Source organism: Balaenoptera ricei, chromosome 2 (genome assembly GCF_028023285.1).
Source record: "Balaenoptera ricei isolate mBalRic1 chromosome 2, mBalRic1.hap2, whole genome shotgun sequence".
NCBI classification, from domain to species: Eukaryota; Metazoa; Chordata; class Mammalia; order Artiodactyla; family Balaenopteridae; genus Balaenoptera; species Balaenoptera ricei.
The window spans coordinates 102385412-102413215 of record NC_082640.1 but is presented as its reverse complement, the minus strand read 5'-3'; the positions used below and the strand labels follow the sequence as shown (position 1 = coordinate 102413215).

Here is a 27804-nt window from a genome sequence, read left to right as displayed (position 1 = left end):
TTAATAATAGCCAGGAGTACCAGTTTAAAAAAAATAATTTTCTCTCATTACAAGAAAGAAAACTTGGAATTTTTTCCCTTTTAAAAATGCAGAAAGGCATGTTTACAGAATTCCAAGTTGGAATGAAGAAGTTATTGAAGAAGGGCATCAGGTGTATTTCTTAATGTGGTTGTTCTACCCTATTTTCCACCACCATTTTTCTTCCTGGAGAAGAAATGTGATTCATTTAATGTAAAATATGTTTTTTATTTCAGTGGTGCCTACTCTATAACTACTATCATTTATTTTAACTAAATCTCTAACTTAGATTTTACACTGTGGCAGAAAATAGTTTGTTTAGCATAAGAAAAGCTACAAAATTAATGTTTTCCTTCCTATCTTCCTTTTAATTCTTACTCATACTTTCTTTTCTTTTACTTGACTATTCTTTCTCCAACCTTAAGTCTTTTTTTTTGTTTTTATTGAAAAACTGAGAGATATTATTGAGATACTATTAACATAACTTAAAATTCCCCATTTTAAAGTATGCCATTTAGTGGCTTTTATCATATTCATAAGGCTGTGCAGCCATCACCACTAATTCCAGAACATTTCCATCACCCCAAAACAACCCCATATCTATTGGTAGTCAGTCCTACGTCCCCCTAACCGTGGCAACCACTGATCTACTTTCTGCCTTTATGGATTTATCTCTCCTGGACATTTCATATAAATAGCATCATACAATATGCGGCCTTTTGTATCTGGCTTTGTTCACTAAGAATAATGCTTCCAAGGCTCATACATGTTGTAGCATGTAAACTTCCTTTCTGTGGCTGAATGATACTCCATTGTATGGACGTTTGAGTTTTTTGTTTGTTTTTTAATAAATTTATTTATTTATTTATTTTTGGCTGCATTGGGTCTTCATTGCTGTGCATGGGCTTTCTCTAGTTGCGGCGAGCGGGGGCTACTCTTCGTTGCGGTGTGCAGGCTTCTCCTTGTGGTGGCTTCTCTTGTTGCGGAGCACGGGCTCTAGACGTGCAGGCTTCAGTAGTTGTGGCACCTGGGCTCAGTAGTTGTGGCTCGTGGGCTCTAGAGCGCAGACTCAGTAGTTGTGGCGCACGAGCTTAGTTGCTCCGCGGCATGTGGGATCTTCTCAGACCAGGGATTAAACCCGCGTCCCCTGCATTGGCAGGCAGATTCCTAACCTCTCCACCACCAGGGAAGTCCCAAGTTTTTTGTTTTTTGTTTTTTTGGTTTTTTTAAAATTTTTGGCTGCGTTGGGTCTTTGTTGCTGTGCGCGGGCTTCCTCTAGTTGTGGCAAGTAGGGGCTACTGTTTGTTGGGGTGCGCAGGCTTCTCCTTGCGGTGGCTTCTCTTGATGTGGAGCACAGGCTCTAGGCATGTGGACTTCAGTAGTTGTGGCATGCGGGTTCAGTAGTTGTGGCACGTGGGCTCAGTAGTTGTGGCACGTGGCACACAGGCTCAGTAGTTGTGGCTCACGGGCTCTAGAGCGCAGGCTCAGTAGTTGTGGCACATGGGCTTAGTTGCTCCACAGCATGTGGGATCTTCCCGGACCAGGGATCGAACCCATGTCCCCTGCATTGGCAGGCGGATTCTTATCCACTGTGCCACCAGGGAAGTCCTGGACATTTGAGTTTTTCCCTACTTCTTTTTAAATTGAAGTATAGTTGATTTACTATACTGTGTTTGTTTTGAGTGTACAAGCATAGTGGTTCAGTTATTTATTTTTTTTTAGATTATATTCCATTATAGGTTATTACAAGATATTGAGTATAATTCCCTGTGCTATACAGTAAATCCTCATTGCTTATCTATTTTATGTATAGTAGTTTGTATCTGTTAATCCCATACTCCTAATTTGTTCCTTCCCACCTCCCCTTAGGTAAGCATACGTTTGTTTTCTATGTCTGTGAGTCTGTCTCTATTTTGTACATAGATTCATTTGTATTATTTTTTAGATTCTACATATAAGTGATATCATATAGTATTTGTCTTTGTCTGACTGATTTCACTAAGCATAATATTCTCTAGGTTTATCCATGTTGCTACAGATGGCAATATTTCATTTTTTTTATAGCTGAGTAATATTCTATTGTGTATATATATATATACCACATTTTCTTTATCCATTCCTCTGTCAATGGACATTTAGGTTGCTTCCATGTCTTGCCTATCGTAAATAGTGCTGCAATGAACATTGGGGTGCATGTATCTTTTTGAATTAGAGTTTTCATTTTTTTCCAGATACATACCCAGGAGTGGGGTTGCTGGATCATATGGTAGCTCTATTTTTAGTTTTTTAAGGAAGCTCCATACTGTTTTCCACGATGGCTGCACCAATTTACATTCCCACCAACAGTGTAGGAGGGTTCCCTTTTCCCCACACCCTCTCTAGCATTTATTATTTATAGACTTTTTGATGATGGCCACTCTGACCAGTGTGAAGTGATACCTCATTGTAGTTTCAATTTGCATTTCTCTAATAGTCAGTGATGTTGAGCATCTTTTCATGTGCCTGTTGGCCATATGTATGTCTTCTTTGGGGAAATGTCTATTTAGATATTCTGCCCTTTTTTTTTTTCAATATTTATTTGTTTGGCTGCATCAGGTATTAGTTGCAGCACATAGAATCTTCCTTGCACTGTGTGGGATCTTTCGTTGAGGCATGTGGGCTTCTTTCTAGTTGTGGTGCACAGGCTCAGTAGTTGTGACGTGTGGGCTGTCTGGTTGTGGCACACAGGCTCTAGAGTGCATGGGCTTAGTTGCCCCGCAGCATGTGAGATCTTAGTTCCCCAACCAGGGATCGAACCCACATCCCCTGCATTGGAAGGCGGATTCTTAACCCCTGGGCCACCAGGGAAGTCCCTTCTGCCCTTTTTTTTTTTTTTTTTTTTAATTTATTTGGTTGCACTGGGTCTTAGTTGCAGCAGGCGGGCTCCTTAGTTGCGGCATGCGCACTGTTAGTTGCGGCATGTATGTGGGATCTAGTTCCCTGACCAGGGATCAAACCCTGGGCCCCCTGCATTGGGAGCGTGGAGTCTTTTTTTTTATTATTATTATTTTAATTAATTTATTTTATTTATTTATTTTTGGCTGCATTGGGTCTTCGTTGCTGTGCATCGGCTTTCTCTAGTTGCGGTGGGTGGGGACTATTCTTTGTTGTGGTGCACGGGCTTCTCATTGTGGTGGCTTCTCTTGTTGCGGAGCGTGGACTCTAGGTGCGTGGGCTTCAGTAGTTGTGGCACGCAGAGGGAGTGTGGAGTCTTAACCACTGTGCCACCAGGGAAGTCCCTGCCCATTTTCTAATTGGGTGGGGTTTTTTTGTTTTATTTTAATTTTTATTTTTTTATTTTTTATTTTTTGGCTGTGTTCGGTCTTTGTTTCTGTGTGAGGGCTTTCTCTAGTTGAGGCGAGTGGGGGCCACTCTTCATCGCGGTGCGTGGGCCTCTCACTGTCACGGCTTCTCGTTGCGGAGCACAGGCTCCAGACGCACAGGCTCAGTAGTTGTGGCTCACGGGTCTAGTTGCTCCATGACATGTGGGATCTTCCCAGACCAGGGCTCGAACCCGTGTCCCCTGCATTGGCAGGCAGATTCTCAACCACTGTGCCACCAGGGAAGCCCCAATTGGGTTGTTTTTTGTTGTTGTTATTGAGTTGTATGTTCTGTTTGTTCTGACTGGGTTATTTCCATTATTCTATCTTACAGATCACTTACTTTTGTGTCATTTAATCAGCTATTCATTGCTTCCAGATTGCTTTTTATCTCAGCAATTGAATTATCTGGTTTTTTTTTTTTTGATTTTTATTTATTATTTATTTATTATGTTTATTTTTGGCTGTGTTGGGTCTTCATTTCTGTGTGAGGGCTTTCTCCAGTTGCGGCGAGTGGGGGCCACTCTTCATCGCGGTGCGCGGGCCTGTCACTATCGCGGCCTCTCCTGTTGCGGAGCAGAGGCTCCAGACGCTCAGGCTCAGTAGTTGTGGGTCACGGGCCCAGTTGCTCCGCGGCATGTGGGATCTTCCCAGACCAGGGCTCGAACCCGTGTCCCCTGCATTGGCAGGCAGATTCTCAACCACTGCACCACCAGGGAAGCCCGAATTATCTGTTTTTGACTGGTTCATTTTTATAGTTTCTAGATCTTTGTACCAGTGACCTGCATTTCTATTGATAATCTTTCTTAATTCAATTAGCATTTTTATTACCACCTTTGAACTCAGGATCTGCAAGGATGCAGCTACCAGTGCAAGGCTCTCTTCTCCCTGATTGTTGGCAGGCCAGCACATGTGCACTCCTCTCAAGTAGAGTCTATTCTTCTGCAGCCCTTCATTGTGTCATAGTGGTTCTCCCATCAGCCAACAGGGCTTTTCTCCTTTGCGCAGGACCCCAGGACTGGGATGTCCAGATTGTTGCTTGACCTGCTTGTTCCCCAGGGTGAGAGTCTGCCCGTGCAGGCCTTCTCTTCCTTCCAGATCCCTCCCAAGGTTGCAGATCCTGACCTGATGCCTTTTTTCTATCCTACTCCGTTACATGGAGATCTCTCTTGTAGCTTTGGTTGTATAGGAGTTCTTCTGTCAGTTTCCAGCAGTTTTCCCTGAGAATTGTTCCACTTGTAGATGTGTTTTTGATGTGTTTGTTGGGGAGGTTGAGCTCCACGTCATGCTACTCTGCCATCTTCATCCCCCTCTCAGTTTTTTCCTTCTTTTTGACTCTTACGAATAATGCTGCTTTAACATTGGTGTACAAGTTTTTGTGTGGACATACGTTTTCATTTCTAATATATGTAGGCATGAAATTGCTAGATCCCATGGTAGTTCTGTGTTTAACTTTTTGAAGCCTAAGTTGTTCTTGTCCTGTGTCGTTAGCCTCTATCTATGTTTTTCCTCCATTAGGTACGAGAATTGTTAACAGGGAGAATATCATCCATTAGTACTTGTTTGTATATTAAAAAAACAAAAACTTTTATCTGAAACAGTGGTTTTCAACCTTGGCCACACATTGAAATCACCTGGAGAGTTTTAAAACTGACTGATGCCTGGCTCCCACCCGCAGAGATTCTTATTTAATTAGTGTGGGCTGCAGCCTTGGCCTCCAGATTTATAAAGGCTCATCAGGTGATTATAACGTGTAGCCAAGGCTGGGAATCACTGCTCTAAAATGTGCTTTAAGCATGGAGTTAGACTTGCAACTTGAAAAACAGAAGGCAGGTGTTGCAGGAAAGAAAGTGGGACTCGAGAGGATGGTCATGTCCCAGCTCTCAGGTGAGTCGCTGGGAGGGCCGGAGTGTGGGTTCTTGGCTTGGCGTAGGAAAGAATTCAAGAGCGCCATAGTAAAGTGAAAGAAGGTTTATTCAGGGAGAGATACACACTCCATAGACAGAGTGTGGGCCATCTCAGAAGGCGAGGGCCCCAAGGTACGGGGTTGTCAATTTTTATAGGGGTGGGTAATTTCATAGGCTAATGAGTGGGAAGATTATTCCAGCTATTTTGAGGAAGGGGCAGGGATTTCCAGGAATTGGGCCACCACCCACTTTTTGGCCTTTTATGGTCGGCCTCGGAACTGTCATGGCGCCTGTGGATGTGTCATTTAGCTTGCTGATGTATTATGATGAGCGTATACTGAGGCCCAAGGTCTAGTGGAAGTCGACTCTTCCGCCATCTTGGACCTAACCAGTTTATGTAACCAGTTTATGTTGTGTCCTCAGTGGCAATGCCATTCTTTTAAAGGTTGTGCCCAGCCCCCTTCCTGTCTCACAGGGACTTCATGTGTATACAGGTTGACCCTTGAACAAGGTGGGTTTAAACTGGGTGGATACACTTAAACGCAGATTTTTTTTTTTCCAATAAATACCTACTACAGTACTAACGTAACCCCTGCATTGTTCAAGGGTCAACTGTACTTTTCTTTGGGCAAAACTGCTACAGATTTGAATGACTTGATAATGTGGTTCTCTGCTCTCCATCTAATATGCATAATAGTAATTGAAAACACATGCTCTAGAGCAATCTTCCTGGGTTTCATCCTGGCTCTACTTGCAAAAGTTGCTTAACCTCACTGTTCCTTAGTTTGTACATCTGTAAAATGTGGGATTAAACAGTGTTTGCTAGGGTTGAATGTTTGTATGTCCTCCCCTCCAAAATTCATATGTTAACATCGTAATGCTGGATGTGATGGTGTTAGTAGGTAGAGTCTTTGGGTGGTGCTTAAACCATGAGGGTGAAACCCTCATTAATGGGATTAGTCTCTTATAAAAGAGACACCAGAGAGCTCCTAGCCCCTCCCACAATGTGAGGGTGCTTTAAATCATAAAGAGGGCCCTTACAAGAACTTTTAAAATACCCAGTCTGTGGTATTTTGTTATTGAAGCCTTAATGGACTAAGACAGTGTTGTAAGGATTAATGAATGTGTGTGTGTATTTATATTTTTTTAATATTTCTTTGAAGAGTGTCTTGCATGTATAATGCTTTATAAATATCAACTATTGTAGTTAGAGTCCTCTCAATCCCCTTCCCACTATCTAGACTTTCAAAATGGTGAGTAAAGATTATTAAAAAGTTAGCTGCCATTTAAAATATTTTTTGTATATTTTTAAATTTTTTCATAATAAAAAGTTGAGAAAGTAGCATAATGACCCTCCGTGTATTATTCACCCAGCTTCAGCAATCATGGCCATTCTTTGCATCCTCTATACTCCCACCCATTTCCCCACATTTGTTGTTTGTTTGTTTGTTTTTTCACCACATAGCATATGGGATCTTAGCTCCCCGACCAGGGATCGGACCTGCTCCCCCTGCAGTGGGAGTGTGGAATCTTAACCACTGGACCACCATGGAAGTCCCAACTTCTAATTATTTTAAAGCAAATCCTACAGACTTTCATTTATTTATTAATTTATGTATTTATTTTAGGTTGCACCAGGTCTTAGATGCGGCCAGCAGGCTCCTTAGTTGTGGCATGCGAACTCTTAGTTGTGGCATGCATGTGGGATCTAGTTCCCTGACCAGGGATCGAACCCGGGCCCCCTGCATTGGGAGCGCGGAGTCTTAACTGCTGCGCCAACTGGGAAGTCCCAGACTTTCATTTAAATGGCTTCTCATTTCATACATTTTCTTTGAATCCCTGACGGAGCTGAATGTCATTAGAAAAGTTAGAGAACAAGAATACACTGGAGGTGAGGGGCTATGACAGAAGATTGACTGTACTCCAGGATGGAGCTGTTGTTAATTCTCAATTACAGCTACATTCTCTGCTTCTTTATGGGATCCTCTTTTATCCATTTCTTAGTATTTTGCCATGAAAGTACTAAGAACTTATTCAGACTCCATTAGAGCCCACTCCTGCCACATCATGTGAAGTATGTTTCCCAGCCAAACCGTAGCAAGGGCCTTTTCTCTAAACAACTTTTAGCAGTTTAGGACAAATTTTTCCACTGTATTATTTCTATACTTTTATGGTTGGGGTGGGTGATCATCAATTAGTGGACAGAAATGTTTCCACAGATTTACACTTACTGCGAATATGTGCCAACTGGAAGATCTGTCTCAGGAAAGGCTAAGAATTGATATTATGCTTATGAATCAGGGTCTAGAATTTATTCCTTGTCCTTGTTTTCTCCAATCTTATAAATCTCTTTTCTTGGTTGTCGTAAACTATCATATTTTACAATAAAAATAAATGTATGAAATTTAAAAGTAGTACATTACAAACTATTTGGAAAAAGAAGAAAAATCACTTTTAATTCTACTATATCACAACAGCCATTGGTTATATTTTGATGATTCCCTTCCAGACTTTTTTCTACCCATATTTTAACCCTCCGGTAATTATAGCACATACTTAATTTTTTTTTAAGTCTCCTTTGTTCACTGTATAATATACTAACCTTCATAATAACCTAAGCCCTTTTGTGGTTTGTGTTTGCCGGCTTTAGCCAGAAAAAAAGAATCATTTAATTTTTTTAAGTCTTTAATTTTTTAGACATGCAAAGTTATATATATTTGTCTAGATTAGTAGCTATCAACCGGAAACTTGGTTTAGTTCTCCATCCTGATGGATTTTTTTTTTTTTTTTTTTTTTTTGATAACAAGCAGTGAAGTTTAATTAACCAGTAGTGAGAGGTAACCTTCATGGACCAGCATCACTTCCATGAGCTGATTGATTATGTGGGAGAACCACAGGCCTCATGACTGGCATGAAAATAGTATAGCCTATACAGTATCATCAACTTTAATATTCAAATTTAGTCTTCAGATGGAACAGTTAATATTTAGTAGCAATTATTTTCGGTTGCATTTACATTGATATCACTCATATTTAACACTGTTACTTTACTTTTGTTTTGCCTACTATTTCTGCTTCCCTAATGATATTGAAATAATGGCTAACACTTGAATACCAGCTATGCTTCAGGCACTGTGCTAAGCACGTTGTATGGATCATCTTTTTTTTTTTTTAATTATTTACTTGTTTATATATTTATTTATGGCTGTGTTGGGTCTTCGTTTCTGTGCTAGGGCTTTCTCTAGTTGCAGCAAGCGTGGGCCACTCTTCATTGCGGTGCGCTGGCCTCTCACTGTAGCGGCCTCTCTTGTTGCGGAGCACAGGCTCCAGACGCGCAAGCTCAGTAGTTGTGGCTCACGGGCCCAGTTGCTCCGCAGCATGTGGGATCTTCCCAGACCAGGGCTCGAACCCGTGTCCCCTGCATTGGCAGGCAGATTCTCAACCACTGTGCCACCAGGGAAGCCCTGGATCATCTTTTTTAATCTTCACCAAAAAAGCCTTTGAAATAGATCTGTTATCTCTATCTTACAAATGCAGACACTGAACTTTAGTGGGGATAGGTAGCTTGCCCAGGGTCACACAACAAATACAGTTTTGGGGCCAGAATTTGGATGCTGGAGCTCCCACTACTAACCACTGTGCTAGCCTGCTCTGAACAGAAGTTTCTACTTGTTGTAAATACATTAGTTACCATGAAAGTCTAATCAAAATATGCCAAAGAGAATTGCAAATTTTATCAAACTGTTAAAGAGTACAGTAATAACTGTATGAGTGTAACTCATAGAGCAACTTACATTGTGATTAACTACGTTTTAAGAGAAGGAATAGGCAGGAAACTAATGGTAGAATAATTTAATGCAAAATCCTTGCTTTCCAGTATAAACTGAGTTAATACTTTATAAAATCATTCTTATATTGGTCTTGTCAGGAACCAGTGATTTAAAGTGCTATTTCTTCATTACTTCCTGAGTATCCCTCCATTTTTATCAATGAAGACATGTGGCTCTCCTGTTGATTAAGTTCTGAGTCCTTTTTACTTTGTATTCTTTCTTTCCAGTAGTATTATTTTCGTTTTCTAAATTAATGTAGATATTTTTCAGGTTCTAAATTATTATAAAACAGATGAAAACCATGATTGCTCTGGTCTTTCTAGTTCTTCCTTCAGTTTAACCATCTTTGAGTCTGTGAAAGAGATAAGATTTCATGGTATTACTATAGAAAGTATCTGAAATTTTGAAATGAGCCATCAGGTAGAGTGCTTAGCCTATATTCTTATATTCAACAGTTCTCATATCTTATTAAGGGGCGGTACATCCAACAGTAAGACTATATACGAGACCGTGAGATAGCCTTGGTTTCAGAGTTGATCCAGCCTTGAATAATAAATCTGCCCTTTACTCAGTCACCTTGGGCAAATTACTTACTTAAACTGAGCCTTAGTTTCCCCACCTATAAAGTGGTATAACAGACATAATGACATATATAAATAACTTAGATGGGTATATGATACATAGTACATGCTCAGTGAACATTTCTTCCTCCCCTCTCCCCCCAAGGTTTATAACAGAAAAGAAATTAAGAAAGATAAACTAGGAGTCTGCTAGTAAGCCCGAGTGAACCATAGTAAGGGAAACAGGGTGTAAAAGCACTGAGAAAAATCTTACATTTTCATCTCAAAGGCACACATATAGCGTAAGTTCCCAGGAGCATTGGGAAAATGGCACAGATATTTAATCTATTGGGTTATACCCAAGAAAAGTAAGTTTAATGGGATCTTTGTGTCAAGTGACGTTTCATTTTTCCTTCCCCTCCCCCTTCTCTAATTCTCTTTACTCTACCATTCTCGATAGCCTTTCCTGACTCCATGAGAAAAACTTCTGGAGATAATAAATACAAGTAAAGCTATATAGCTAGTTCTAGCTTGCACCCTGCCTGACACTTCTGAGCAGTTTAGTAAAGGCTAAAAGAGCCTGGGGAGTATTATTCTTTGTCTCTCTTTGGCCTTCCCCTTACAATTCTGCTTTGTCTCACTTACTCCCATTTACTTTAATCATGTGCTCAACATCCTCAAAAATCCAGAATAGAGAAGTCTTAGGCAGCTCTGTCCTGATATCAGCATGCCAAACATGTGAGAACTTTACAGAAGTCTGTTTCTTGTTTTGTGTGTCATCTGCTCAGGGAGGAAAAAAAGAAGTACTAGGCAGCACTTTGAGTTCACTTAAAAGGTGTGTCCTAAAAAATGGCACCACTGCTATGCCAGGAGTGACTCTTCACATCTGCTTCCCAGCTATATCTGCCTTTTTTTTTTTTTTTTAATCTTTTAATTTTTTTTTTTTGATAATTAAAGGCAAGGACTCTTGGAATCTTTAAGTTTGACAGAGGTCAGTTTTGCATTCAAGCCTCTCTTTGAACCTACATGGAGTTTTGCTCATATTTACTAGGAGAATAACAAATATTGACTTGTAATTGGCAAGAATCACTTCTAGGAGTAGAATTACAAAATTATACAATTTGAGAGATCTGAGCTTCCTTACGCCCAAAATATCTTCCTGCCCATAGTATACTATATTGGAAAACCTAATCGGGATGTCATTTCCACATACTAACTGATTAGTGTGTATTGCTTTTCTTAACACTTTCTGCTCTGTGGGGCATTTAGGAGTTTCACGTGAGAGGGATAGATAACTTTGGAGCGTATTGCCTAGGAAGGACAGGCTTTGAAAGATACCTTGTGTGGGAAAGCACGAGACTGCCTGGGCAGGCAGATGGGGATATTATAGAAAGGAAAAGCATACAAAAACGGTGGGAGGGTACAAAGCAACTTCCTTTTCTTTTTATAATTACAACTATGAAAGACTGACAGAAGAGAAACTGTAGCATAATCATATGTGTGATTAAAGCTAAAGTCTCATAAACAATTAGCAAGGTAATAAAGCATGTGGTTCTGTTTATGCTTATATCTAATGAATGATCAGTTCTCAATTTAAGAGAGACCTTTATATCTTGATTATGTATCTTAGTATATGAACCTTTTGGCAGAGCCACAGTCCTACTGTGGCATACAAGCTATGAGATTAAATTTGCAACTTTTGGCAATTTAATAATTTTAATAACAGTAGTTTTATGAGCATTAATGTCTTTAATCAAGGCTCAAAATCTTAATTAAATCCTGAAATGGTTAACAATGACAGTAGAATTATAAACAAGGCCCTAAATGTAATGCCTTCCTGTCCTAGGAATGGTATATTGTCGCTTTTTGTTTAGATGGTTCTAATAAAAGTGTTGGTTAGCTACGGATGTGACTAAAAAGATCTGTATGTGACCAGCAGGCCATTCTAAATCATACACATGTAATGGCAATTTTTTGGTTTGTGGTTCTAGTGTTTATTTGAAGGCTTTGTGCTACTATTACATGTAGCTTTGTTTCTAAGATCCACTTAAGTGAGCGTACATCTTGTTTTTCTACTTATTTGTTCATTCAGCACACATTTACTGGGGTACGAACTGTCAGATCCTGTTAGGTGTTAGAGGTACAAAAATATAATAAAATCCTTTCCCTCCAAGTGTTCAGTCTAGTACCTTCTTAGTTAACAAAGTTCCCTGCTCGTCAGTGAGTGTACTCCATGGCAGGATTTCTCAACCTGAGCACTTTGACATTTTGGGCCAGATAATTCTTGTTGTGGGACTGTCCCAAGGAGCATTATAGGAGGTTTAGCAGTATCCCTGGCCTCTACCAACTAGATGCCAGTAACATTACTCCTCCTTACCCCCCCAACTCCTGGCAATCAAAAAATTCTCCAGACATTGCCACATGTCCCCTGGGGATGAATCCAGAATGTGAACCACACTTTTATATGTGTCATTGACAAAGGGCTTTGGTAAAATTGGTTTTCAAATTTTTAATAACAAAGCTAGCAAATGTAATAAAAAGAAAACAACCTAGGTAAGTCACACAGTGCTTATTACTCCACATGACTGCTCAAAGAAGAATACTATACAACAATGTATCGCTGTTAATATTAGAAGGCAGGACTCTTTGGAATCTTCACCTATTAAAAGTTTTATGTTTCAGTTTGAATGTCTGTGAGATCACTTCCTGAGTTACTATGAGTTACTAAGTTACTAAGTATAGAAGAATAATTGTACAGTTTCTTAGGGGCTTCACTAAAATAACAAACCATACAGTAATTGGAAAGAGAGAGTCTACTCTTAATAAAAGCTAGGTCTTTTCTGAGCTCTTTGTATCAACATTATCCTTTTCTTGTTAAGAATGAAAGTATTTCATTTTCTCCAATGAGTAGCCCGGACAACTGGCACATTTTTAGAGTGTTTCCTGTGCTCTGCAGGCACACGACTTTGAATTTGTTACTTTACTAATAGAACACTACCTAACTTCGACTTCTTCACCTTATTGCTTTTCCATATTCAGACAATGTACAAAGAACATTGTACAACCAGGAATTCATTTTAATAGTTTCTTGAAGCTTGTCTTCTAATAATGCCTTCCTTCTCAAAGTAGAAGGACCACTTTCCTATTAGAAACAGTGCTTCACTGGAAGTCCTGAAACCTGAGTTTTAGTTTCACCTCTGGTAATAACTAGCATTTAAGCATTTACTTACCATCTCTCAGCCTTAATTTCTTCACCTGAAATATAGATAGATAGGTAGATAGATAGATAGATAGGGATAAAGATAGGCTATTTTACCGTGTTTTCCAAGTATCCTAAATTCCATAAATATACACTCTTTGCTCAAACAAACTTGTTTTTTGTGTCCTTATTCTTACAGAATATCCACATTTCAGTTTCTCCACCTATCAAGTTTTAATTCATCATGGATAATCTGTCAGCAGAAGAAATTCAGCTGAGGGCTAACCAGGTTACTGATGAGGTAAAGGTTTTACTTGGAATAAGTAATGAATTCTCTTTCAGTTTTCACAGTGGAAGGATGAGAGGACCTTCTTAGAAGACCATTTTGGCTTCTTCCTAGTCTCTTTATATCAAAGAATACATTTGCTCTAGAGCGCCATTACTAGCTCCTTATTTTTTCAACTCATCAAAAAGCTAAATAAGTGAAAACAATTTGTATGTTTTTTTTTTTTTTTTAAGTCATTACTGAACAGTTACTTACAACAAAAATATTCTAGATTTGAGGACTTCTGACATTTAATTTTAACAGGATTTTCTAATATCTGTGTAATATACCTAGATTTCTGCTTACATTAAATTTTTTATAAATCCCATTAACTTCACCTTCCAAATTTTCTCTTAAGGACCATCTGGTAGGAAGAAAATAACCAAAATTATAGTAATAAGCTTTCTTTTTTTGTTTTAAAGGGAGAGGTGGATGGGCTGGCAATCTTTAAAAATAGAGTAGCATTATGAATATGGCCTGTGATCAGATTTTGGGCTGGGGGGGTGGGCGGTTGCTACATGTTGTAGAATGCTGAAACTCTGTGTTTTTTCCTAGTCTCTGGAAAGTACAAGGAGAATCCTGGGTTTAGCCATTGAGGTAAGAAAGTGTTTAATCATCAAGTTAAGTATAGGAACTGTATAGAAGGGATTCTGATAGCACAGGCTGGAATTACTGTTAAGAATCAGAAGGGTATTTTATCAATAAGCTTTATTATTTGAAACCAGCAATTGCTGAAATTGTCAAACCATGCAGTAATGGGCCTTTTTTGTTTTTCTAATTGATAGTATTGGAATATGACAGGGAAGACAATTCACCATGAGTTTGTGACTTGTTTTGGGGGGTTAATATGTTAAAGTGTGTTGGTTTGGGGAGATCAGTTTCCTCTGTAGCTCTAGTCCTCTGAGAAACTTAAGTTTCTAATGATTCTTGCTGTTTTTCAGACCTTGTAGGTTCTGTTTCTGTTTTGTTTTTATTTTGCTGTGCTCTCAGCATTTTTCCCTTCTTTTAGTCTCAGGATGCAGGAATCAAGACTATCACTACGCTGGATGAACAAGGGGGTGAGTTGCAGTCATTGGCAGAAATTCTTGATTTGATTTAGGATGCCGGAAAGCCTTTTCAAATCAGCCGTGTATAAAATTAATTAAGCCTTTGGGAGTACCTTCCCTTTGTAAGATAAGACTGCTATTTTACTTCTTTTCTGCTGATTTGAATTATATCATGTTTGTTGCCTATTTGAGGTGGGGGCCACAATACCCCATTGTATACCAAGTATTTATTATGTAGCAGGGCTTATTGTGTGTATTGGTCATATGTGAACTGGACATTATGATATTTTTGCATCATTTTCAGAAATCAAGTTAAGTCCTTAAATAGGTCAGATTCAGGCAGGCTTGGAAACATTCTGTTTGATTTGGCCCTGAGCAATCTGGTCTAGTTTTTATTAATCTTATGACAGCCTTCAGGTTTTGAGCCTATCCAATAATAGAAATGCTGGGGATCTGGTCTAGTCAAAGTACACTTAATTTGGTTACAAAAGTGATCTCTAAACCAATCCTCACATGCTCCTATTATACCAATTTCCTTAGAACAAATTTTTCCACAGTCAGAGGCCAGGTGCCCCAGGATCAGTATGTGAAAGACTATTTTCATTCTGGACAGTCTGTAATACCACCTGGCCCTGATACAGTCACTGTGATGGGTTATTGGTGGATTCGAGGTTAAAGTTTTTGCTGTTCCATCATAATGGCATTTTCTGGTTGGCCCCATGAATGTAACACAAAATGTAACTTCCACAACTTATTCTCAGAACAACTAAAACGCGTAGAAGAAGGCATGGACCAAATAAACAAAGACATGAGAGAAGCAGAGAAGACTTTAACAGAACTAAACAAGTGCTGTGGCCTTTGTGTATGCCCCTGTAATAGGTGAGTTGATAAATCAAGACCTTTTTCAAATAAATCTAAAATGAGAGCACACCCCCCCCCCCACCTCCCAATAAGTATGATGGGGCCTAAATAAGGAACTTTGTTAGATCAACTGAAGCTGTTTCTCCTTCAGTCAGATCAAACTTGTTGTATAAATGGGCATGTTCACTGCAAACCATCACTTAAATTTGATCAATCTTTCGATCAAGTCCCAATTTCATTTTTTAATAATACAAGAAAAGGTTGGGAAATATACATCTGGGTAATACAGAGCAGGATAGAATTAGTGTCTTTTCCTTTCACATAAGGAGAATTAACAAAATATGTGTTCTGTGGTAGGCACATGAGGGATGGTCAAGGGAATAAAGGACTTGGATCCTGGCTTCAAAAGACTTACCATGTGGTTGGCTATATGAGAAAGAATAGCAAAAAGTAAAAACTATATAAATCTAGTGCTAGATCATGTGATATCAACTGAGGCTAAAGGTATAGAACTGATAAAGGTTGGTTTGGAGACCATCTTATAGGAGAGATAGGACTTGAGTTGGGCTCTGAATGATTAGAAAGATCTGGATGGTCATGAAAGAAGTGGGAAGACATTTCCTGTGGAAGATTTAATTTAAATAAAGATTACAGAGGAGCTTGACTTAACTGTACTACATGATTCATATAGATGAGAAGTGGAAAATAATACATAAGTAGGCAATAGAGGAACTTTGAATGCCAGCCTAAGGGGTTGATTGATTGGAGTGGAGTATATAACCACACACCAAGAGACTAGTTAGGAACCTTTTGTAAACTAGGCCTGTGGGGTATAACTTTATCATCAATATTAGAGAGAAAAGTGTAAGTCAAAAAAATTCACTGTAAATCAACTGATTGTATATCAAACATGAAGAAGGAAACATCAAAGAAGACTTTGAAGATTTGAAGCCTCTAGTAAACTAGGAGATGAAAAGTCTTCAAATTATTTGTGTATAGTGTATGAGATTATACTTGACAGAAAGGAATTCATTCTTTTTAGTGACTTTATTATTAACATTTAAATTCTCTACTTAATCTTGGGTAAAACAAACTCCATGGTGTTGACAAATAGTACATGTATTCAGACAAAGATGAGGAGTCATTAACAAAACAACTTTGAACTTTACCTTTGGCTGAAATGACATTGTCTGGAGATTGAATGACTATCCTTTCTGCTGAGAGTATTCATTTTTAAAGAGCTTTGTAAACGTTACTGCTTCCATCCAGTTGTCTCAGCTGGTGTGGTAAACCAAAAATGAGATACGAAGGTTTACAGACTCTCAGCATTTTTTTACTCCTCAAAGGAGTTAGGAATGGAGGAGGTTTTGCTCTCTCATGCTTTCAGATAAGTGTTTTCAGGTGACAACATTCTCTGTGCCATTTCTACTGGAGAAAATAGAGTTAAATTACTTGTTGGTCAACTTTAGTGTTTGTTTTGGGCATAAGAAGCTAAGAAAGACAAGTCTGTTGACCTGTTTAGACCTTGGTTGACTCTCCAAAAGTGCATATTTTAGTAACTATGACCTGCGAATCAGGGTTTAGCAGATTACTTTCAGCAAACAAGTTAGAAATGCACAGATTTTTTTAATCTAAACTCTTTTTTTAACTATGTTTTGCAAACTTACTTGCACTTTTCTCCTATGTTCTGTGTACCCTCTTGGAAGAGTTCAGGGGAAAAAAGTAAATGAACTTCATTGAGATACATATTAAGAGAAGAGCAAGGAAGAGGAAGTCCTTCCTAGAACCTAGAGCAAATTATCTCTGATGAGTAGGAAGAGCAGTGAATCCTAAGGTGGTCTGATATCATAGAAAGTGGGAAATGGAGCTACATAAGTATTAATTTTATTTTTCTTTGTGTACCCAGACAAGCATAGGCAGGATTTCCTTGGACAGTCTGAGAGAGAAGGTAGAGTATGGTCCTGAAGCAGTCCGTCGTCAGCCTCTAACCTCAGCAGAGCCCTTTCCTAGTGGGTCAAGAGAAGAAAGTACTTGTTAACAGTTGGAATCAAGGGGCTCCTATAACAGAACACTTGTTCTCTGAAGAGGAGAGAGTAGTGTTTCACTTTAAAGATTCCGATTTTAATTGCCTCCCTTCCATCCATCTCTCCTTTACACCATTGAGTCCTTCCCCTCTATGGTATCTCTTGTCCTCAGCTTTATCTGTTTTCATTCCTGCCAGGGGCGTGATCTTTCTAAGCTTAATCTGCTAATCTGTGTTTCAGTTAGGCTTATCATATAAATAGCCATAACATGAGCTTCTCAAAGGCAGAGATGATATCTTAGTCTTCTGTATAAAGCTAGTACTAATTCTGGTACTAGTAATAACAGCTCAGGTCCACAGTCTCTTATCTGCCATTTAGAAATATAAAAAACTCTGAAAGCCAAAGGTTTGTTTTTTTCAGAATGTAGTGCCACAACTTATTAATTAGGCTACAAGATGTAACCTGAACTGAAGCTATTTAATAGTCTTTGTTACACTTAGCATAAATGTTAATCTGTTTCACTGCAGAAATATTGATGTATGTGATTATGTGGTACTGCTCAAAATGTCTCACATCCAAAGGTTTGCATGAGAGTTGTGAGCCTGTATATTAATTTAGGCTCTTACTATCCTGAGCACTTTAAATTTAATCCTTACAATACCCTTAATATGAGATAGTTCCTCTTATTATCACCGTTTTACATATGGGGAAACAGAGGCATAAGGAGACTACACTAACAAGTGGAAGAGCTGAGATTCAAAACCAGGCAGAGCCCTAGTTTTTAACTGTATGCTACCTTGCTCGACAGGCAAGAAAAGAAAGAACCTTTTTGTTGTTGCTTTTGTTAGATGTATTACTATATAGAAAATGTCTTGAGTAGATTTGTTCTTTGAGATTTCTTTTGTTTAGTAGTATTCATTAAAGCCATATCAGCAGATCTTTTTCTAATAAGACATGGAAATAGCTTCACTTAACAGAACCCTGTATTAGAAGTGACTTTTAATTTTAGCTAATTCTTTTTAAAGGACTACTAGAATTTGAAAACAGACTACAAGGATTAAACTTTAAAATTGTGAATAAATGTCATTCTTTTAGCTTGCTACTATTTGAATCCTAAAAGCAAAATAGAACAGATCCTTATTAAAAATCCTATATCTTTGTCAGTAACTTTGGGGTGTTTTTGTTTTGTTTTGTTGTTTTGGCCGCGTCACACTGCTTGCGGGATCTTAGTTCCCTACCAGGGATCGAACCCAGGCTCCCGGCAGTGAAAGCGCCGAGTCCTAACCACTGGACCGCAAGGGAAGTTCCTTTGTCAGTAACTTTGATAAGTCGTAATTCTAATTAACAAGAGTTTAAAAAGAGGCAGGTTTAAAATGGGACGTCTCAGAATAGTAAACTGCCTGATGTCCCAGTTTAACCATTGTCAGACAAAGTATTCCTCTGTCTTAACCTGCCTCTCTTCATTCTGTGCTTAAAATGTCAAACATATTGGCACATAGTTTGAAGACAGGTTGGTATTTCTGGACCACTTACTAGAGAAGTTGAAAATTGGTACTACAGGTTTTATACTATCGAATCTTATGTCATATTAAGATGTAAATATTCAGCTCTGATTAGTTAAAATAAATATTGAATTACTGTATTTTAGTCAGCATTTGAGTGCTTCCTCCATCCTACTCACTGGAGATACAAAGTATTTGCCTTCTCTTCATGTTAATGTTCATAATTTTAGGACAGAATATCATCATTCAGACATTCTTAGGAAAAACGAAGTACGCTCTGGTTTAAATAGTTTTCATGTTTTTCTTTTTATCTAGATTCTCAGATGTTGGTTGTTTCTATGAAACCAGGCAGGAATTTAAATGCATTATGTTTTGAAAACTAAACCTGCTTCTGTTCTGTTTGATTGGCATTCACTGTTTTCTGCATTTCATTCTCTCACCTAATCTCTTCCTTTCTAATATGCTTACTAAAAATGAAGATTTAACATCAGAAGCTGAGCTCAGTAACTGATCAAAGGGAACTTTAAGATGCAGTCTTGTGGCGCAATTTGGGCTGTTAACCTGCTATCTAAAGGTGATGCTTCAAATGGCTTTTCTGTGCATGTGCATGGATTTTGTGAGTGGTAGAGACTCTTAAAAGCTGTGCTGTGTTGTGTAATGTAAAGTGAATTTGTTCTTGATGAGTGCTGTCTGCCAGAAGATGGATTGACGAAAGGATCTTAATCTATAATACCACCCTTTGACTAATGGCTCTGATACTAAGTTTTTGCTAAAAAACATTTAAGATTATAAAAGTAAAAACACCCCTAAAGTTTCCTAAGACGTTTTAAATAGGTTGATCTTTGTAGAGAATTGCTGCATTCTAGTTCTGATCAAAGGTAAGGGAATTCAGGCTAAATACATAGACTTTGATTTCAGCTTCCTTTCTTCTGTTAAGTTTTCCTACTCCTTTCTGGTTCCAGAATCAGTATTTCCTCTATTGAAGTATTGCTTCTAATGATTTTGGATTCCCCATGATTTAGGCCACTACCAAATTGAGGAATTAATTGCCAATGTAAGTCATCTTAAATGCCATTTGGAACAAGGTGGGATATAAATTTAAAATGTTGCCATATCTAGTTATCTCCTTTTTTTAAATAAGGGTTTACTCTCTTTATATATATTATCATCTGTTCCATAATACCTATTATGTCATGTGTTAGCTTGCTGTGGTTTCGTATTGAATTAATGCAGAGCTAACTAATCTTAATTTTTTTATGGAAGTTAACCCTCTAGTCAGCCTACTGTTTATTATAATGTTTGACTCCTTAATTTTGGATCTTTATGGGGACTATGAATACCATGGTTAAATGTTAGAAAATTGTTTGATTTCTACCCTTTGTTTCTTGCCCTTCTTTTTCTTCTTTCCTGTAACCTGATCACCTCTCTCTCTCTCTCTCTCTCCCTGCTTGGGCTTTCTTTTTGCTATTTTATTCAGTTAGTACTAATGTTGACAACCAAAACTCAAAAAAGAAATTGTTAAAGTTACTGTGTTCATATCCTGATACTTGTTTTCTGTATTTATAGCAGCTTCTTAAGGGATATTTCAAATTCTTATTTCAAACATGCCATTTTTGAATGTGATATTTATCTGAAAAAATGTAGTAGTTAAAGATTATTAAACTCTTCAAAACTGACAGTCAGGGGTAAATCTAACTTTCTAGATGGAGTTCTTAATTGCATTAAAATCTACCACAAATTTGCTTAAGCATTTTATTATGAAATCTAATTTCTTCCCAGAGGGGCTGTTAATTTTGTTATGCAGAAGAGTTCTGTTGCAAACCAGAACCATTTCTTTCTTACTGTAGACCAGAAACAACCCTGGCCTAGATGTCTTTTTATATAGCTATATTCCAACTATATTCGGCTGCTTGTAGATCTCAAAGCTAGGGAATGTTAATGGGCTATAAGAATAAACATGCCAATTGGTAATCTGTGCAATTAAAGACATGAACTTTTAACTAAGGATCAGGTTGAGTTGAAACCAAAGAACAACAATATTTGTCTAATGCTTTACAGAACAATTTTACATCTATTATCAACAGCCCTGTGACTTATTAAGTACTGTTATCGTTTTACACATAAGAAAAGATGCTCAGAGATGGAAGTTTGCATAAGGTTCTGTAGCTACTGAATGACAGGTCTAGGATTGGGATTCAAGTCAATTTACTCTAAATCTTGTGGCTTAAAAAAAAAACCTTGGGTATATGTTCACTTCCTCCAGATTAATTCCTCAGTGTCCCAATATATAGAAATACTAAGGTGTACTACCATAGTAATCTAAAATATTCCTTCTACAACAGATTGGAAGTCTCTTAGAACAGTGTTTCTCTTCCCTGGTTGGGCAGCTAAATGATCTATTGAATTTAAATAAAACCATAGTTACAACAGAAGATTCCCAGGCTCCATCCGATACAAATTGAAGTAGAATTTTCAGAATGTAGCCTGAAATACACATCTGTGTATTCAGAATCATCCAGGTCACTTTGGTGCTCAGTCAAGTTTAGGAAATACTACCTTTTAAAGCACTTAAGACCCTTTGAAGGAAGACAAATTAGATTAAAACCGTTGTTGTTTTTATTAGATACTCAGCTGCCTGACAATGCCCTTAAAAACAGGTGTCTTTAAGGGTTTTACAACTCAGTGGGAGAAGCTCCAGGGTAACAGCATGTGGCAGGATCTTGAGCAAGCAGAAGGTATTATTACCTGGAGAAGAGGTGCTGAAAGAGACATGGAACTATCACAAGGATGAAGATATGAAATCAACAGCATATAAAAATCACTGCTTTATAAACATGGAGAACATGTCAAAACTGCATGAAAAAGAAGTGCAGAGTTTTTTTCCCCAATCCATTTGAAAATAAATGTGACAATTCAAGTCAGCTTTTTGTACCTTTTCCCCTTGATATTGGAAGAACATCAAAGATCCAGTCCTCTTAAAGGGAGAAGGGTTTGATAACCAGTCTGATTCTTTGTTTATAAACTATGCTTTAATTGAACCTCATTCACAATATCATGTTAAAACAATTCGTTTGCATCTTATGCCCCTTATATCTAATTGAAGGAAGAATTCTCAGAAGTTGAAGGAATTTCAAATATTATTTCTTAAGGTTGAGGAGGTTGGAGCATGTGTATATCCCTTGCTAGACCAAGAGCCCACAAGTCTGTCCCAACCCAGTGCTTCTGTGCTAAGACTCTCAGAAGCACAGTGTCTTATTATTTAGTGACATTAGAATTCCAGCCCTCAATCTTTGACCTGTTTTACAGTCTAACATCCTGATAAAAGCCTCACTTATCTTATATTACTTCTATTAATATTTCTGGTGAACTTTCTGATAAACTTATATGTTGTTTATTTTGCTTGGTTGCTATTACCCTGCTTCAGAATTTTGCCTGACACCCATCTTATTAACAAAGAATACATGTAAATGGGTTTTTTACTAAACAGAAATTATTTATAAATATTCATTTAAATAATGTGTATATCGGGGACTTCCCTGGTGGTCCAGTGGTAAAGAATCTGCCTTCCAATGCAGGGGATGCAGGTTCGATCCCTGGTCAGGGAACTAAGATCCCACATGCCGCGGGGCAATTAAGCGCACATCACAACTACTGAGCTCGTGCGCCTCAACTAGAGAACCCGCGTGCTGCAAACTACAGAGCCCACGCACTCTGGAATTGAGCGCCACAACTACAGAGCCCACGTGCCCTGGAGCCTGCGCTCCACAACTAGAGAAGAGAAAACCTGCAGACCACAACTAGAGAGAAGCCCGCGCACTGCAAGGAAAGCTCCCGCATGCCTCAACGAAGATCCCGTGTGTCGCAACTAAGACCCGATGCAACCAAAAAAAAAAAAGTAGTACTAAATAATGGGTATCCCACCTTGTTCCAGGAAGGCTTTAACATGGCTTATTAATAACTAAATAGATTGATTAATTAAACATATAGTACCCTTTCTGTAGCATTGATGATTAAGGTCTAAGATCCAATTCTAGGTTTGCCAAACATGAATCCTCACATGATCCTATTAAGAAAGGAGCCACTGCTTTCCTAAAATCTCTCCTTTGCTTTTGCGATTTCAAAACTTCCTCATTAATGTATCATGTGGAATAAATCAGAAACCAATGTTATAGCCATATACTACTTTGTTTTTGTTTATAGAAAAGCAAAAACTAAAATTGTGTGAGTGGAAACTTTACCTAGCCAAATAATCAGTAAGAAAAAGTTTTATTTGTGTTTTTTGTAATAGCCACTTGAAAGTCATTTTACTAGGTTCTTTTTCTTGCCATTTATACCAGTTTAAGTAGTAAATCCCACGGTAAAATTTTGGCTTTGGCTGATTTTTAGCTATATCAGTTAATCTAAACATATGCTTCTATTTTTAAGAGGCTTGGATTTAGGATCTTTTTTTTTTTTAAGGTGGAAAAGTAAACTCTTAAATGAAAAAGTCCTAAACCAAACTATTTGTAACTGGTACCATTGTAGCCAAGGAACTCATTCATTGCCTTTCCTTCATGATGTTTGTTTCTTAAGAAACCTTTTTGTAAAAATAATTTTTTTATAATAACTTTTTTAAAATTGTATTTTTTTATACAGCAGGTTCTTATTAGTTATCCATTTTATACATATTAGTGTATATATGTCAATCCCAATCTCCCAATTCATCACACCACCACCACCCCCCGAAGAAACCTTTTTTAAAAAATTTAATGCACAGTTCTAACTTTAAAAAACAGATCAGCTGAAACTACTATAGTTTAAGTAAGTGAGCAACTGAGGTCTAAGTACTGCCCACTCAGCCTTCTTTCTCTTCCATCCCTCATCAACCTCTGAGATGCTTCCAAGGAACCATTAAGGCATCCCAGAGCACCTTTCCTAAGGAATTTTTTTCCTAGTGTCCATTAACCTCTTTTCTGGAGAGTGTCAGAGGCTAGGAGAACCTGAAAAATCAAATAATTACATTTTGGTACTTGCTAACTGCTCAGTGAAGATTTGGTGGAAGTAGTTTAACCTTTAAAAAAATGTTTTTAATGTAAGTGGGCTTACACCGTTCTCTTTTTCCTATGCCAGATTGTGATGGAGCATAGTGTAGATAATCTAGATCTAGCTGCATGTAGCTTTTATTCTAAGGGTGCTAGGGCATCCCTAAGGTAACAAGCACTAATAATGTCATTTCTCCCTCTCCTGCTTTTTGGTATCTCTCTACACTCCTGACTCTTATATAGGAGAAAGAACTTTGAGTCTAGTAAAGCCTATAAGGCAACATGGGGAGACGGTGGAGACAACTCTCCTAGCAATGTAGTATCTAAGCAGCCAGGCCGAGTGACAAATGGTCAGCCTCAGCAAGCAACCACAGGAGCAGCCAGCGGCGGATACATTAAACGGTATGCCAGCTCTTCCCGATATTTTTATTCTTTTCCTAAATGAATGGCTCTCTCTGGAGACTGGGTGTAATTATGCATGAACCCCAACTTATTAATTAGAAATAGCATTTATTCCTTTTTTATTTTTGGATTTTTTTTTTTTTTTTTTGGCCGCACGGCATGTGGGGGTGTGCGGGATCTTAGTTCCCCTACCAGGGATCGAACCCGTGCCTCCTGCAGTGGAAGCGGGGAGAGTCTTAACCACTGGACCACCAGCGAAGTCCCTTATTCCATTTTAAAATTTGCCTTCTGACAAAATGGTGACTGGGATTGTTGACATTCAAGGATGGATTAACTTTTCTTTGTAAAGTACTTTCCAAATTATTCAAGTAATCATGTTTTACTTCTGTAAATAAGAAGATGTGTTTTAAAATGTATCATCTAGAGTAGGAGTCAACCAAATCCCTATAAGGATATCTGTAAAGGGTCAGATAGTAAATATTTCAGACTTTACAGGCCATACAGTCTCAGTCACAACTACTCAACTGCTCAACTCTGTTGTAGGGTAAAAGCAGCCATAAACTATATATAAACAAACGAGCATGGCTGTGTTCAAATAAAACCTTATTCATAAATTCAGAAGGGAGGCCAGATTTGGCTTTGGGCCAGGATTTTGCAACCCTTATTTTAGAGCAGTAGTTCTTTAGACCTAAGCGTGCATCAGAATCACCTGGGAGGTGTATTAAAACACAGATCGCTGGGGTCCCTTCTAGTCTCTGATTCAGGAGATCTGGAGTGGAGTGTGAGAATTAGCATATTTTCATGTCTAACAAGTTCCCAGGTTATGCTGGGAATTACACTTTGAAAAACCACTATCCTAAAGTTATTTCTTAATCTTAAATGGCTTTAAGCTGTTGTGCTCTCTTGGATTAGTCTTTCCATTTTTACTATAGAATGTTTCCCAAGAATGGTAACCTGCATCTGTTGGGTCTAACACTTGCTGAGGTCATTTTGGTTACTTATTTTTATAAAAACTAAATCCAGACTCATTCCATTTCTAATTCACCCAAAAGTACTGAATTAACTATCTTTTTGTGATAGTATAACAAATGATGCCAGGGAAGACGAAATGGAAGACAACCTGACTCAAGTGGGCAGTATCCTAGGAAATCTAAAAAACATGGCCCTGGACATAGGCAATGAGATTGAGGCTCAAAATCGACAGATAGAACGGATCACAGAAAAGGTAAGAGCTTTTTAGTGCCACAGGAAAATGAGACATCCAGTACAGTGTTTAGTAATAGACATCTGTGCTAGATGCTCTGGGGGAGAGCAATAGGGATAAGATCCTGTCCTCACAGGCCTTGCAGTTTTGATGAGTTCTAACACACTGAAAAACAGTAGTCAAGTCCTCCTATCTCTTACTCAATTGGTTCATTTTGAAACCAAGACCTTGGGACCAAGTGGTTTTATTTAAAATTTCACACATGAAGCTCACAGTCTCCTCTAACCTTTCTGTGAGCTGTCGGGGGTTTTTTTGTTCTTTTGTTTTTCCCCTGAAAGAGCAAGTTAGCTTTTGGAATTTTATTTTGTTAACTAATAACAAATTAGTAAGTTCCCGAATCCTCATCTCATGAGTCAGTAGATAAAAATCAGTTCTGCAGAATGGTTCTCGTGGGGTGGACACACAAAAACAAGAGTAACAAAAAAGTGCGGTTGCTATTTTTTACTTCATATGATATAAAATATACTGAAATTGTGTTCTGTGTTTGGTTGTGTCACATCTAAAAGCTGTTCTTATTTATTGTTACTTCATTAAAATCTCAGTATACTTTAATGGTTGGGGTAAGTTTTTCAGCTTGGCTTTCTGTTGAATCACTTATGATGGATTTCATTAAGGCAAACAATGGTTCATAAGATGTTTTCAATGCTGTTATGTGGGTTTAGGCTACATATTACCCATCATTTTAATTTACATATTGATGTGGATGGTGATACATCTGTTCCACAGATCTTGGGGTAGGTTATTTCAGTCTCTGGGTGAGATCTAGGGTAGCTCCAGATGAGATTCTATGATTCAGTTCAGGGGACTCCCACAAGGTCCAGATCTATAGCAGAGAAGAGCATTATATTTTCATTGCATCTACATGCCATTGATTATAAGATGCATCCTAGTTTCAGACATGTTAAACTATGAAAAAAAATGTTACAGAACTCATGAAATACTGGCAAGTTCTCCTGTTATATCTTTGTCATGTTTATACACCCAGGTTTTTCCAAATGAATCTGATATTCTGTCACTTCTTGCCCAAAATGAGTTTTGTAATGTGGCTTCGACTATTTCCTGAATTTTCTCAATGTGTCAGTTACTCTAAGTACATGAAATTTAACATTTATTAGAGCAGCTTACCTTGTGAAGTAATGCTGGTATATTTTTCTTTTTTCCAGGCTGACACCAACAAAGATCGTATTGACAATGCCAATGCCAGAGCAAAGAAACTCATTGACAGCTAAAGCTACTGCTGTACTTCTTTATCATTTATTCACTTCCCTAGCTCCTCCTTCAAAGTCATTACCTTTCCAGAGTTTGAAATTTTGGTTCCACACTCTTCTAATCGGGAGATGATGTGGAAGAAGACCTAGGAGTAACAGCCCCCCTATTCTTTTATTTTCTCTTTTTCCCTTGAGGGTAGACTGCTGCTTAGTTTCTCTTCTAGTATTTTCTTTCTCAGTCCATACTCTTAGGTTGGTTTTCATACATCATATATAGTGTTATTTTTCATTCTCTCCGTTTACTTAGCAAGTTTTTCTGCTTTCAAACTTTGGAAGCATTGCCAAAGACAGCCATGTAAAAGGCTGGGGGCAGTAGGGGCAGGCACAAGGAGGAGAGGCAAGAGATAAGAGGTTGTTACCTCAGTAAAACCTGCAGACCCTAAAGCCAAAAGTTGCATAACCACAGTGAAGATCTAGTTGGGTTTAATTTCTGTTTAAGTTGCAGTTTTTGCCAATTTAGGCCAATGCTTGGTTTTGGAGCCTGTATACACAATATTTTTGTTATACATCACAACTTTGCAACCTCTGCTTCAAAAAAGAATAGAATGAGTTTTCTTAAAGTGAGCTTAATTTCTGAACTCTTGGTGGTTCATCTATGTACATAGATTCTATGATCCCATTTCATATTGCACCATATAGGAACACCTGGTATAAATGAATGGCTTTTTATTTTCATATTATTAATAGTATCATGGTCCCATTACAGGCCTATTAACCTCATAAATTTGTCATTAGTCTTTGAAGAAAAAATATGTAAATATGTATATATAATATGAGAATTTCTCTCTACAGCAGGGCTTAAAATTTTTTGGAAAAGTTTGACAAAGTATATCACGTGAATTCAGATTTACCTCAATGCCAAGAATTATGTTTAGATAGGAAAAAAGAAACTTGTTTTGATCTCAGGTAGAAAATAGATTGCTCTGAGTTTTATGTAGCTTTAAACTTTTTTAAAAACTAGAACTTATTCTGTTTAAAAATGATTTAGAAAATTATGTCTTTGGTTTACTTATTGATGATTGCACTATGATTCTCTTAGCTTTTTGTATTCAACTTCCAGAATCACATTTGCTTAGATCCTGAACAGTGTTATAAGAATCTGATTGGTATTTGTCACCTTTATTTAAACACTAGCTTCTGCACACTTCAAAGCTATTAATGTCGATTGGTTTGACCAATAACCACTGTTTGATCCTTACAATTAAATTTTGTAACTAA

The 27804-nt window shown here is 37.9% G+C and overlaps 1 protein-coding gene across 2 annotated transcripts in view; it reads left to right on the top strand.

Moving 5' to 3' along the window:
• The window catches only part of SNAP23 (synaptosome associated protein 23), a 35152-nt gene extending 7348 nt beyond the window's left edge, over nucleotides 1–27804 (top strand). Inside the window, exons 2-9 of one of the 2 annotated variants that reach the window (XM_059913512.1) lie at nucleotides 13073–13174; nucleotides 13754–13795; nucleotides 14208–14256; nucleotides 15006–15123; nucleotides 18947–18979; nucleotides 23896–24054; nucleotides 25135–25279; nucleotides 26482–27804. In XM_059913512.1, the coding sequence (XP_059769495.1) occupies nucleotides 13118–13174; nucleotides 13754–13795; nucleotides 14208–14256; nucleotides 15006–15123; nucleotides 18947–18979; nucleotides 23896–24054; nucleotides 25135–25279; nucleotides 26482–26547 (669 nt within the window). In that variant the 5' untranslated portion in view covers nucleotides 13073–13117 and the 3' untranslated portion in view covers nucleotides 26548–27804. The remainder of the gene's footprint in view (nucleotides 1–13072; nucleotides 13175–13753; nucleotides 13796–14207; nucleotides 14257–15005; nucleotides 15124–18946; nucleotides 18980–23895; nucleotides 24055–25134; nucleotides 25280–26481) is intronic. The other variant, XM_059913513.1, reaches the window with a different exon arrangement.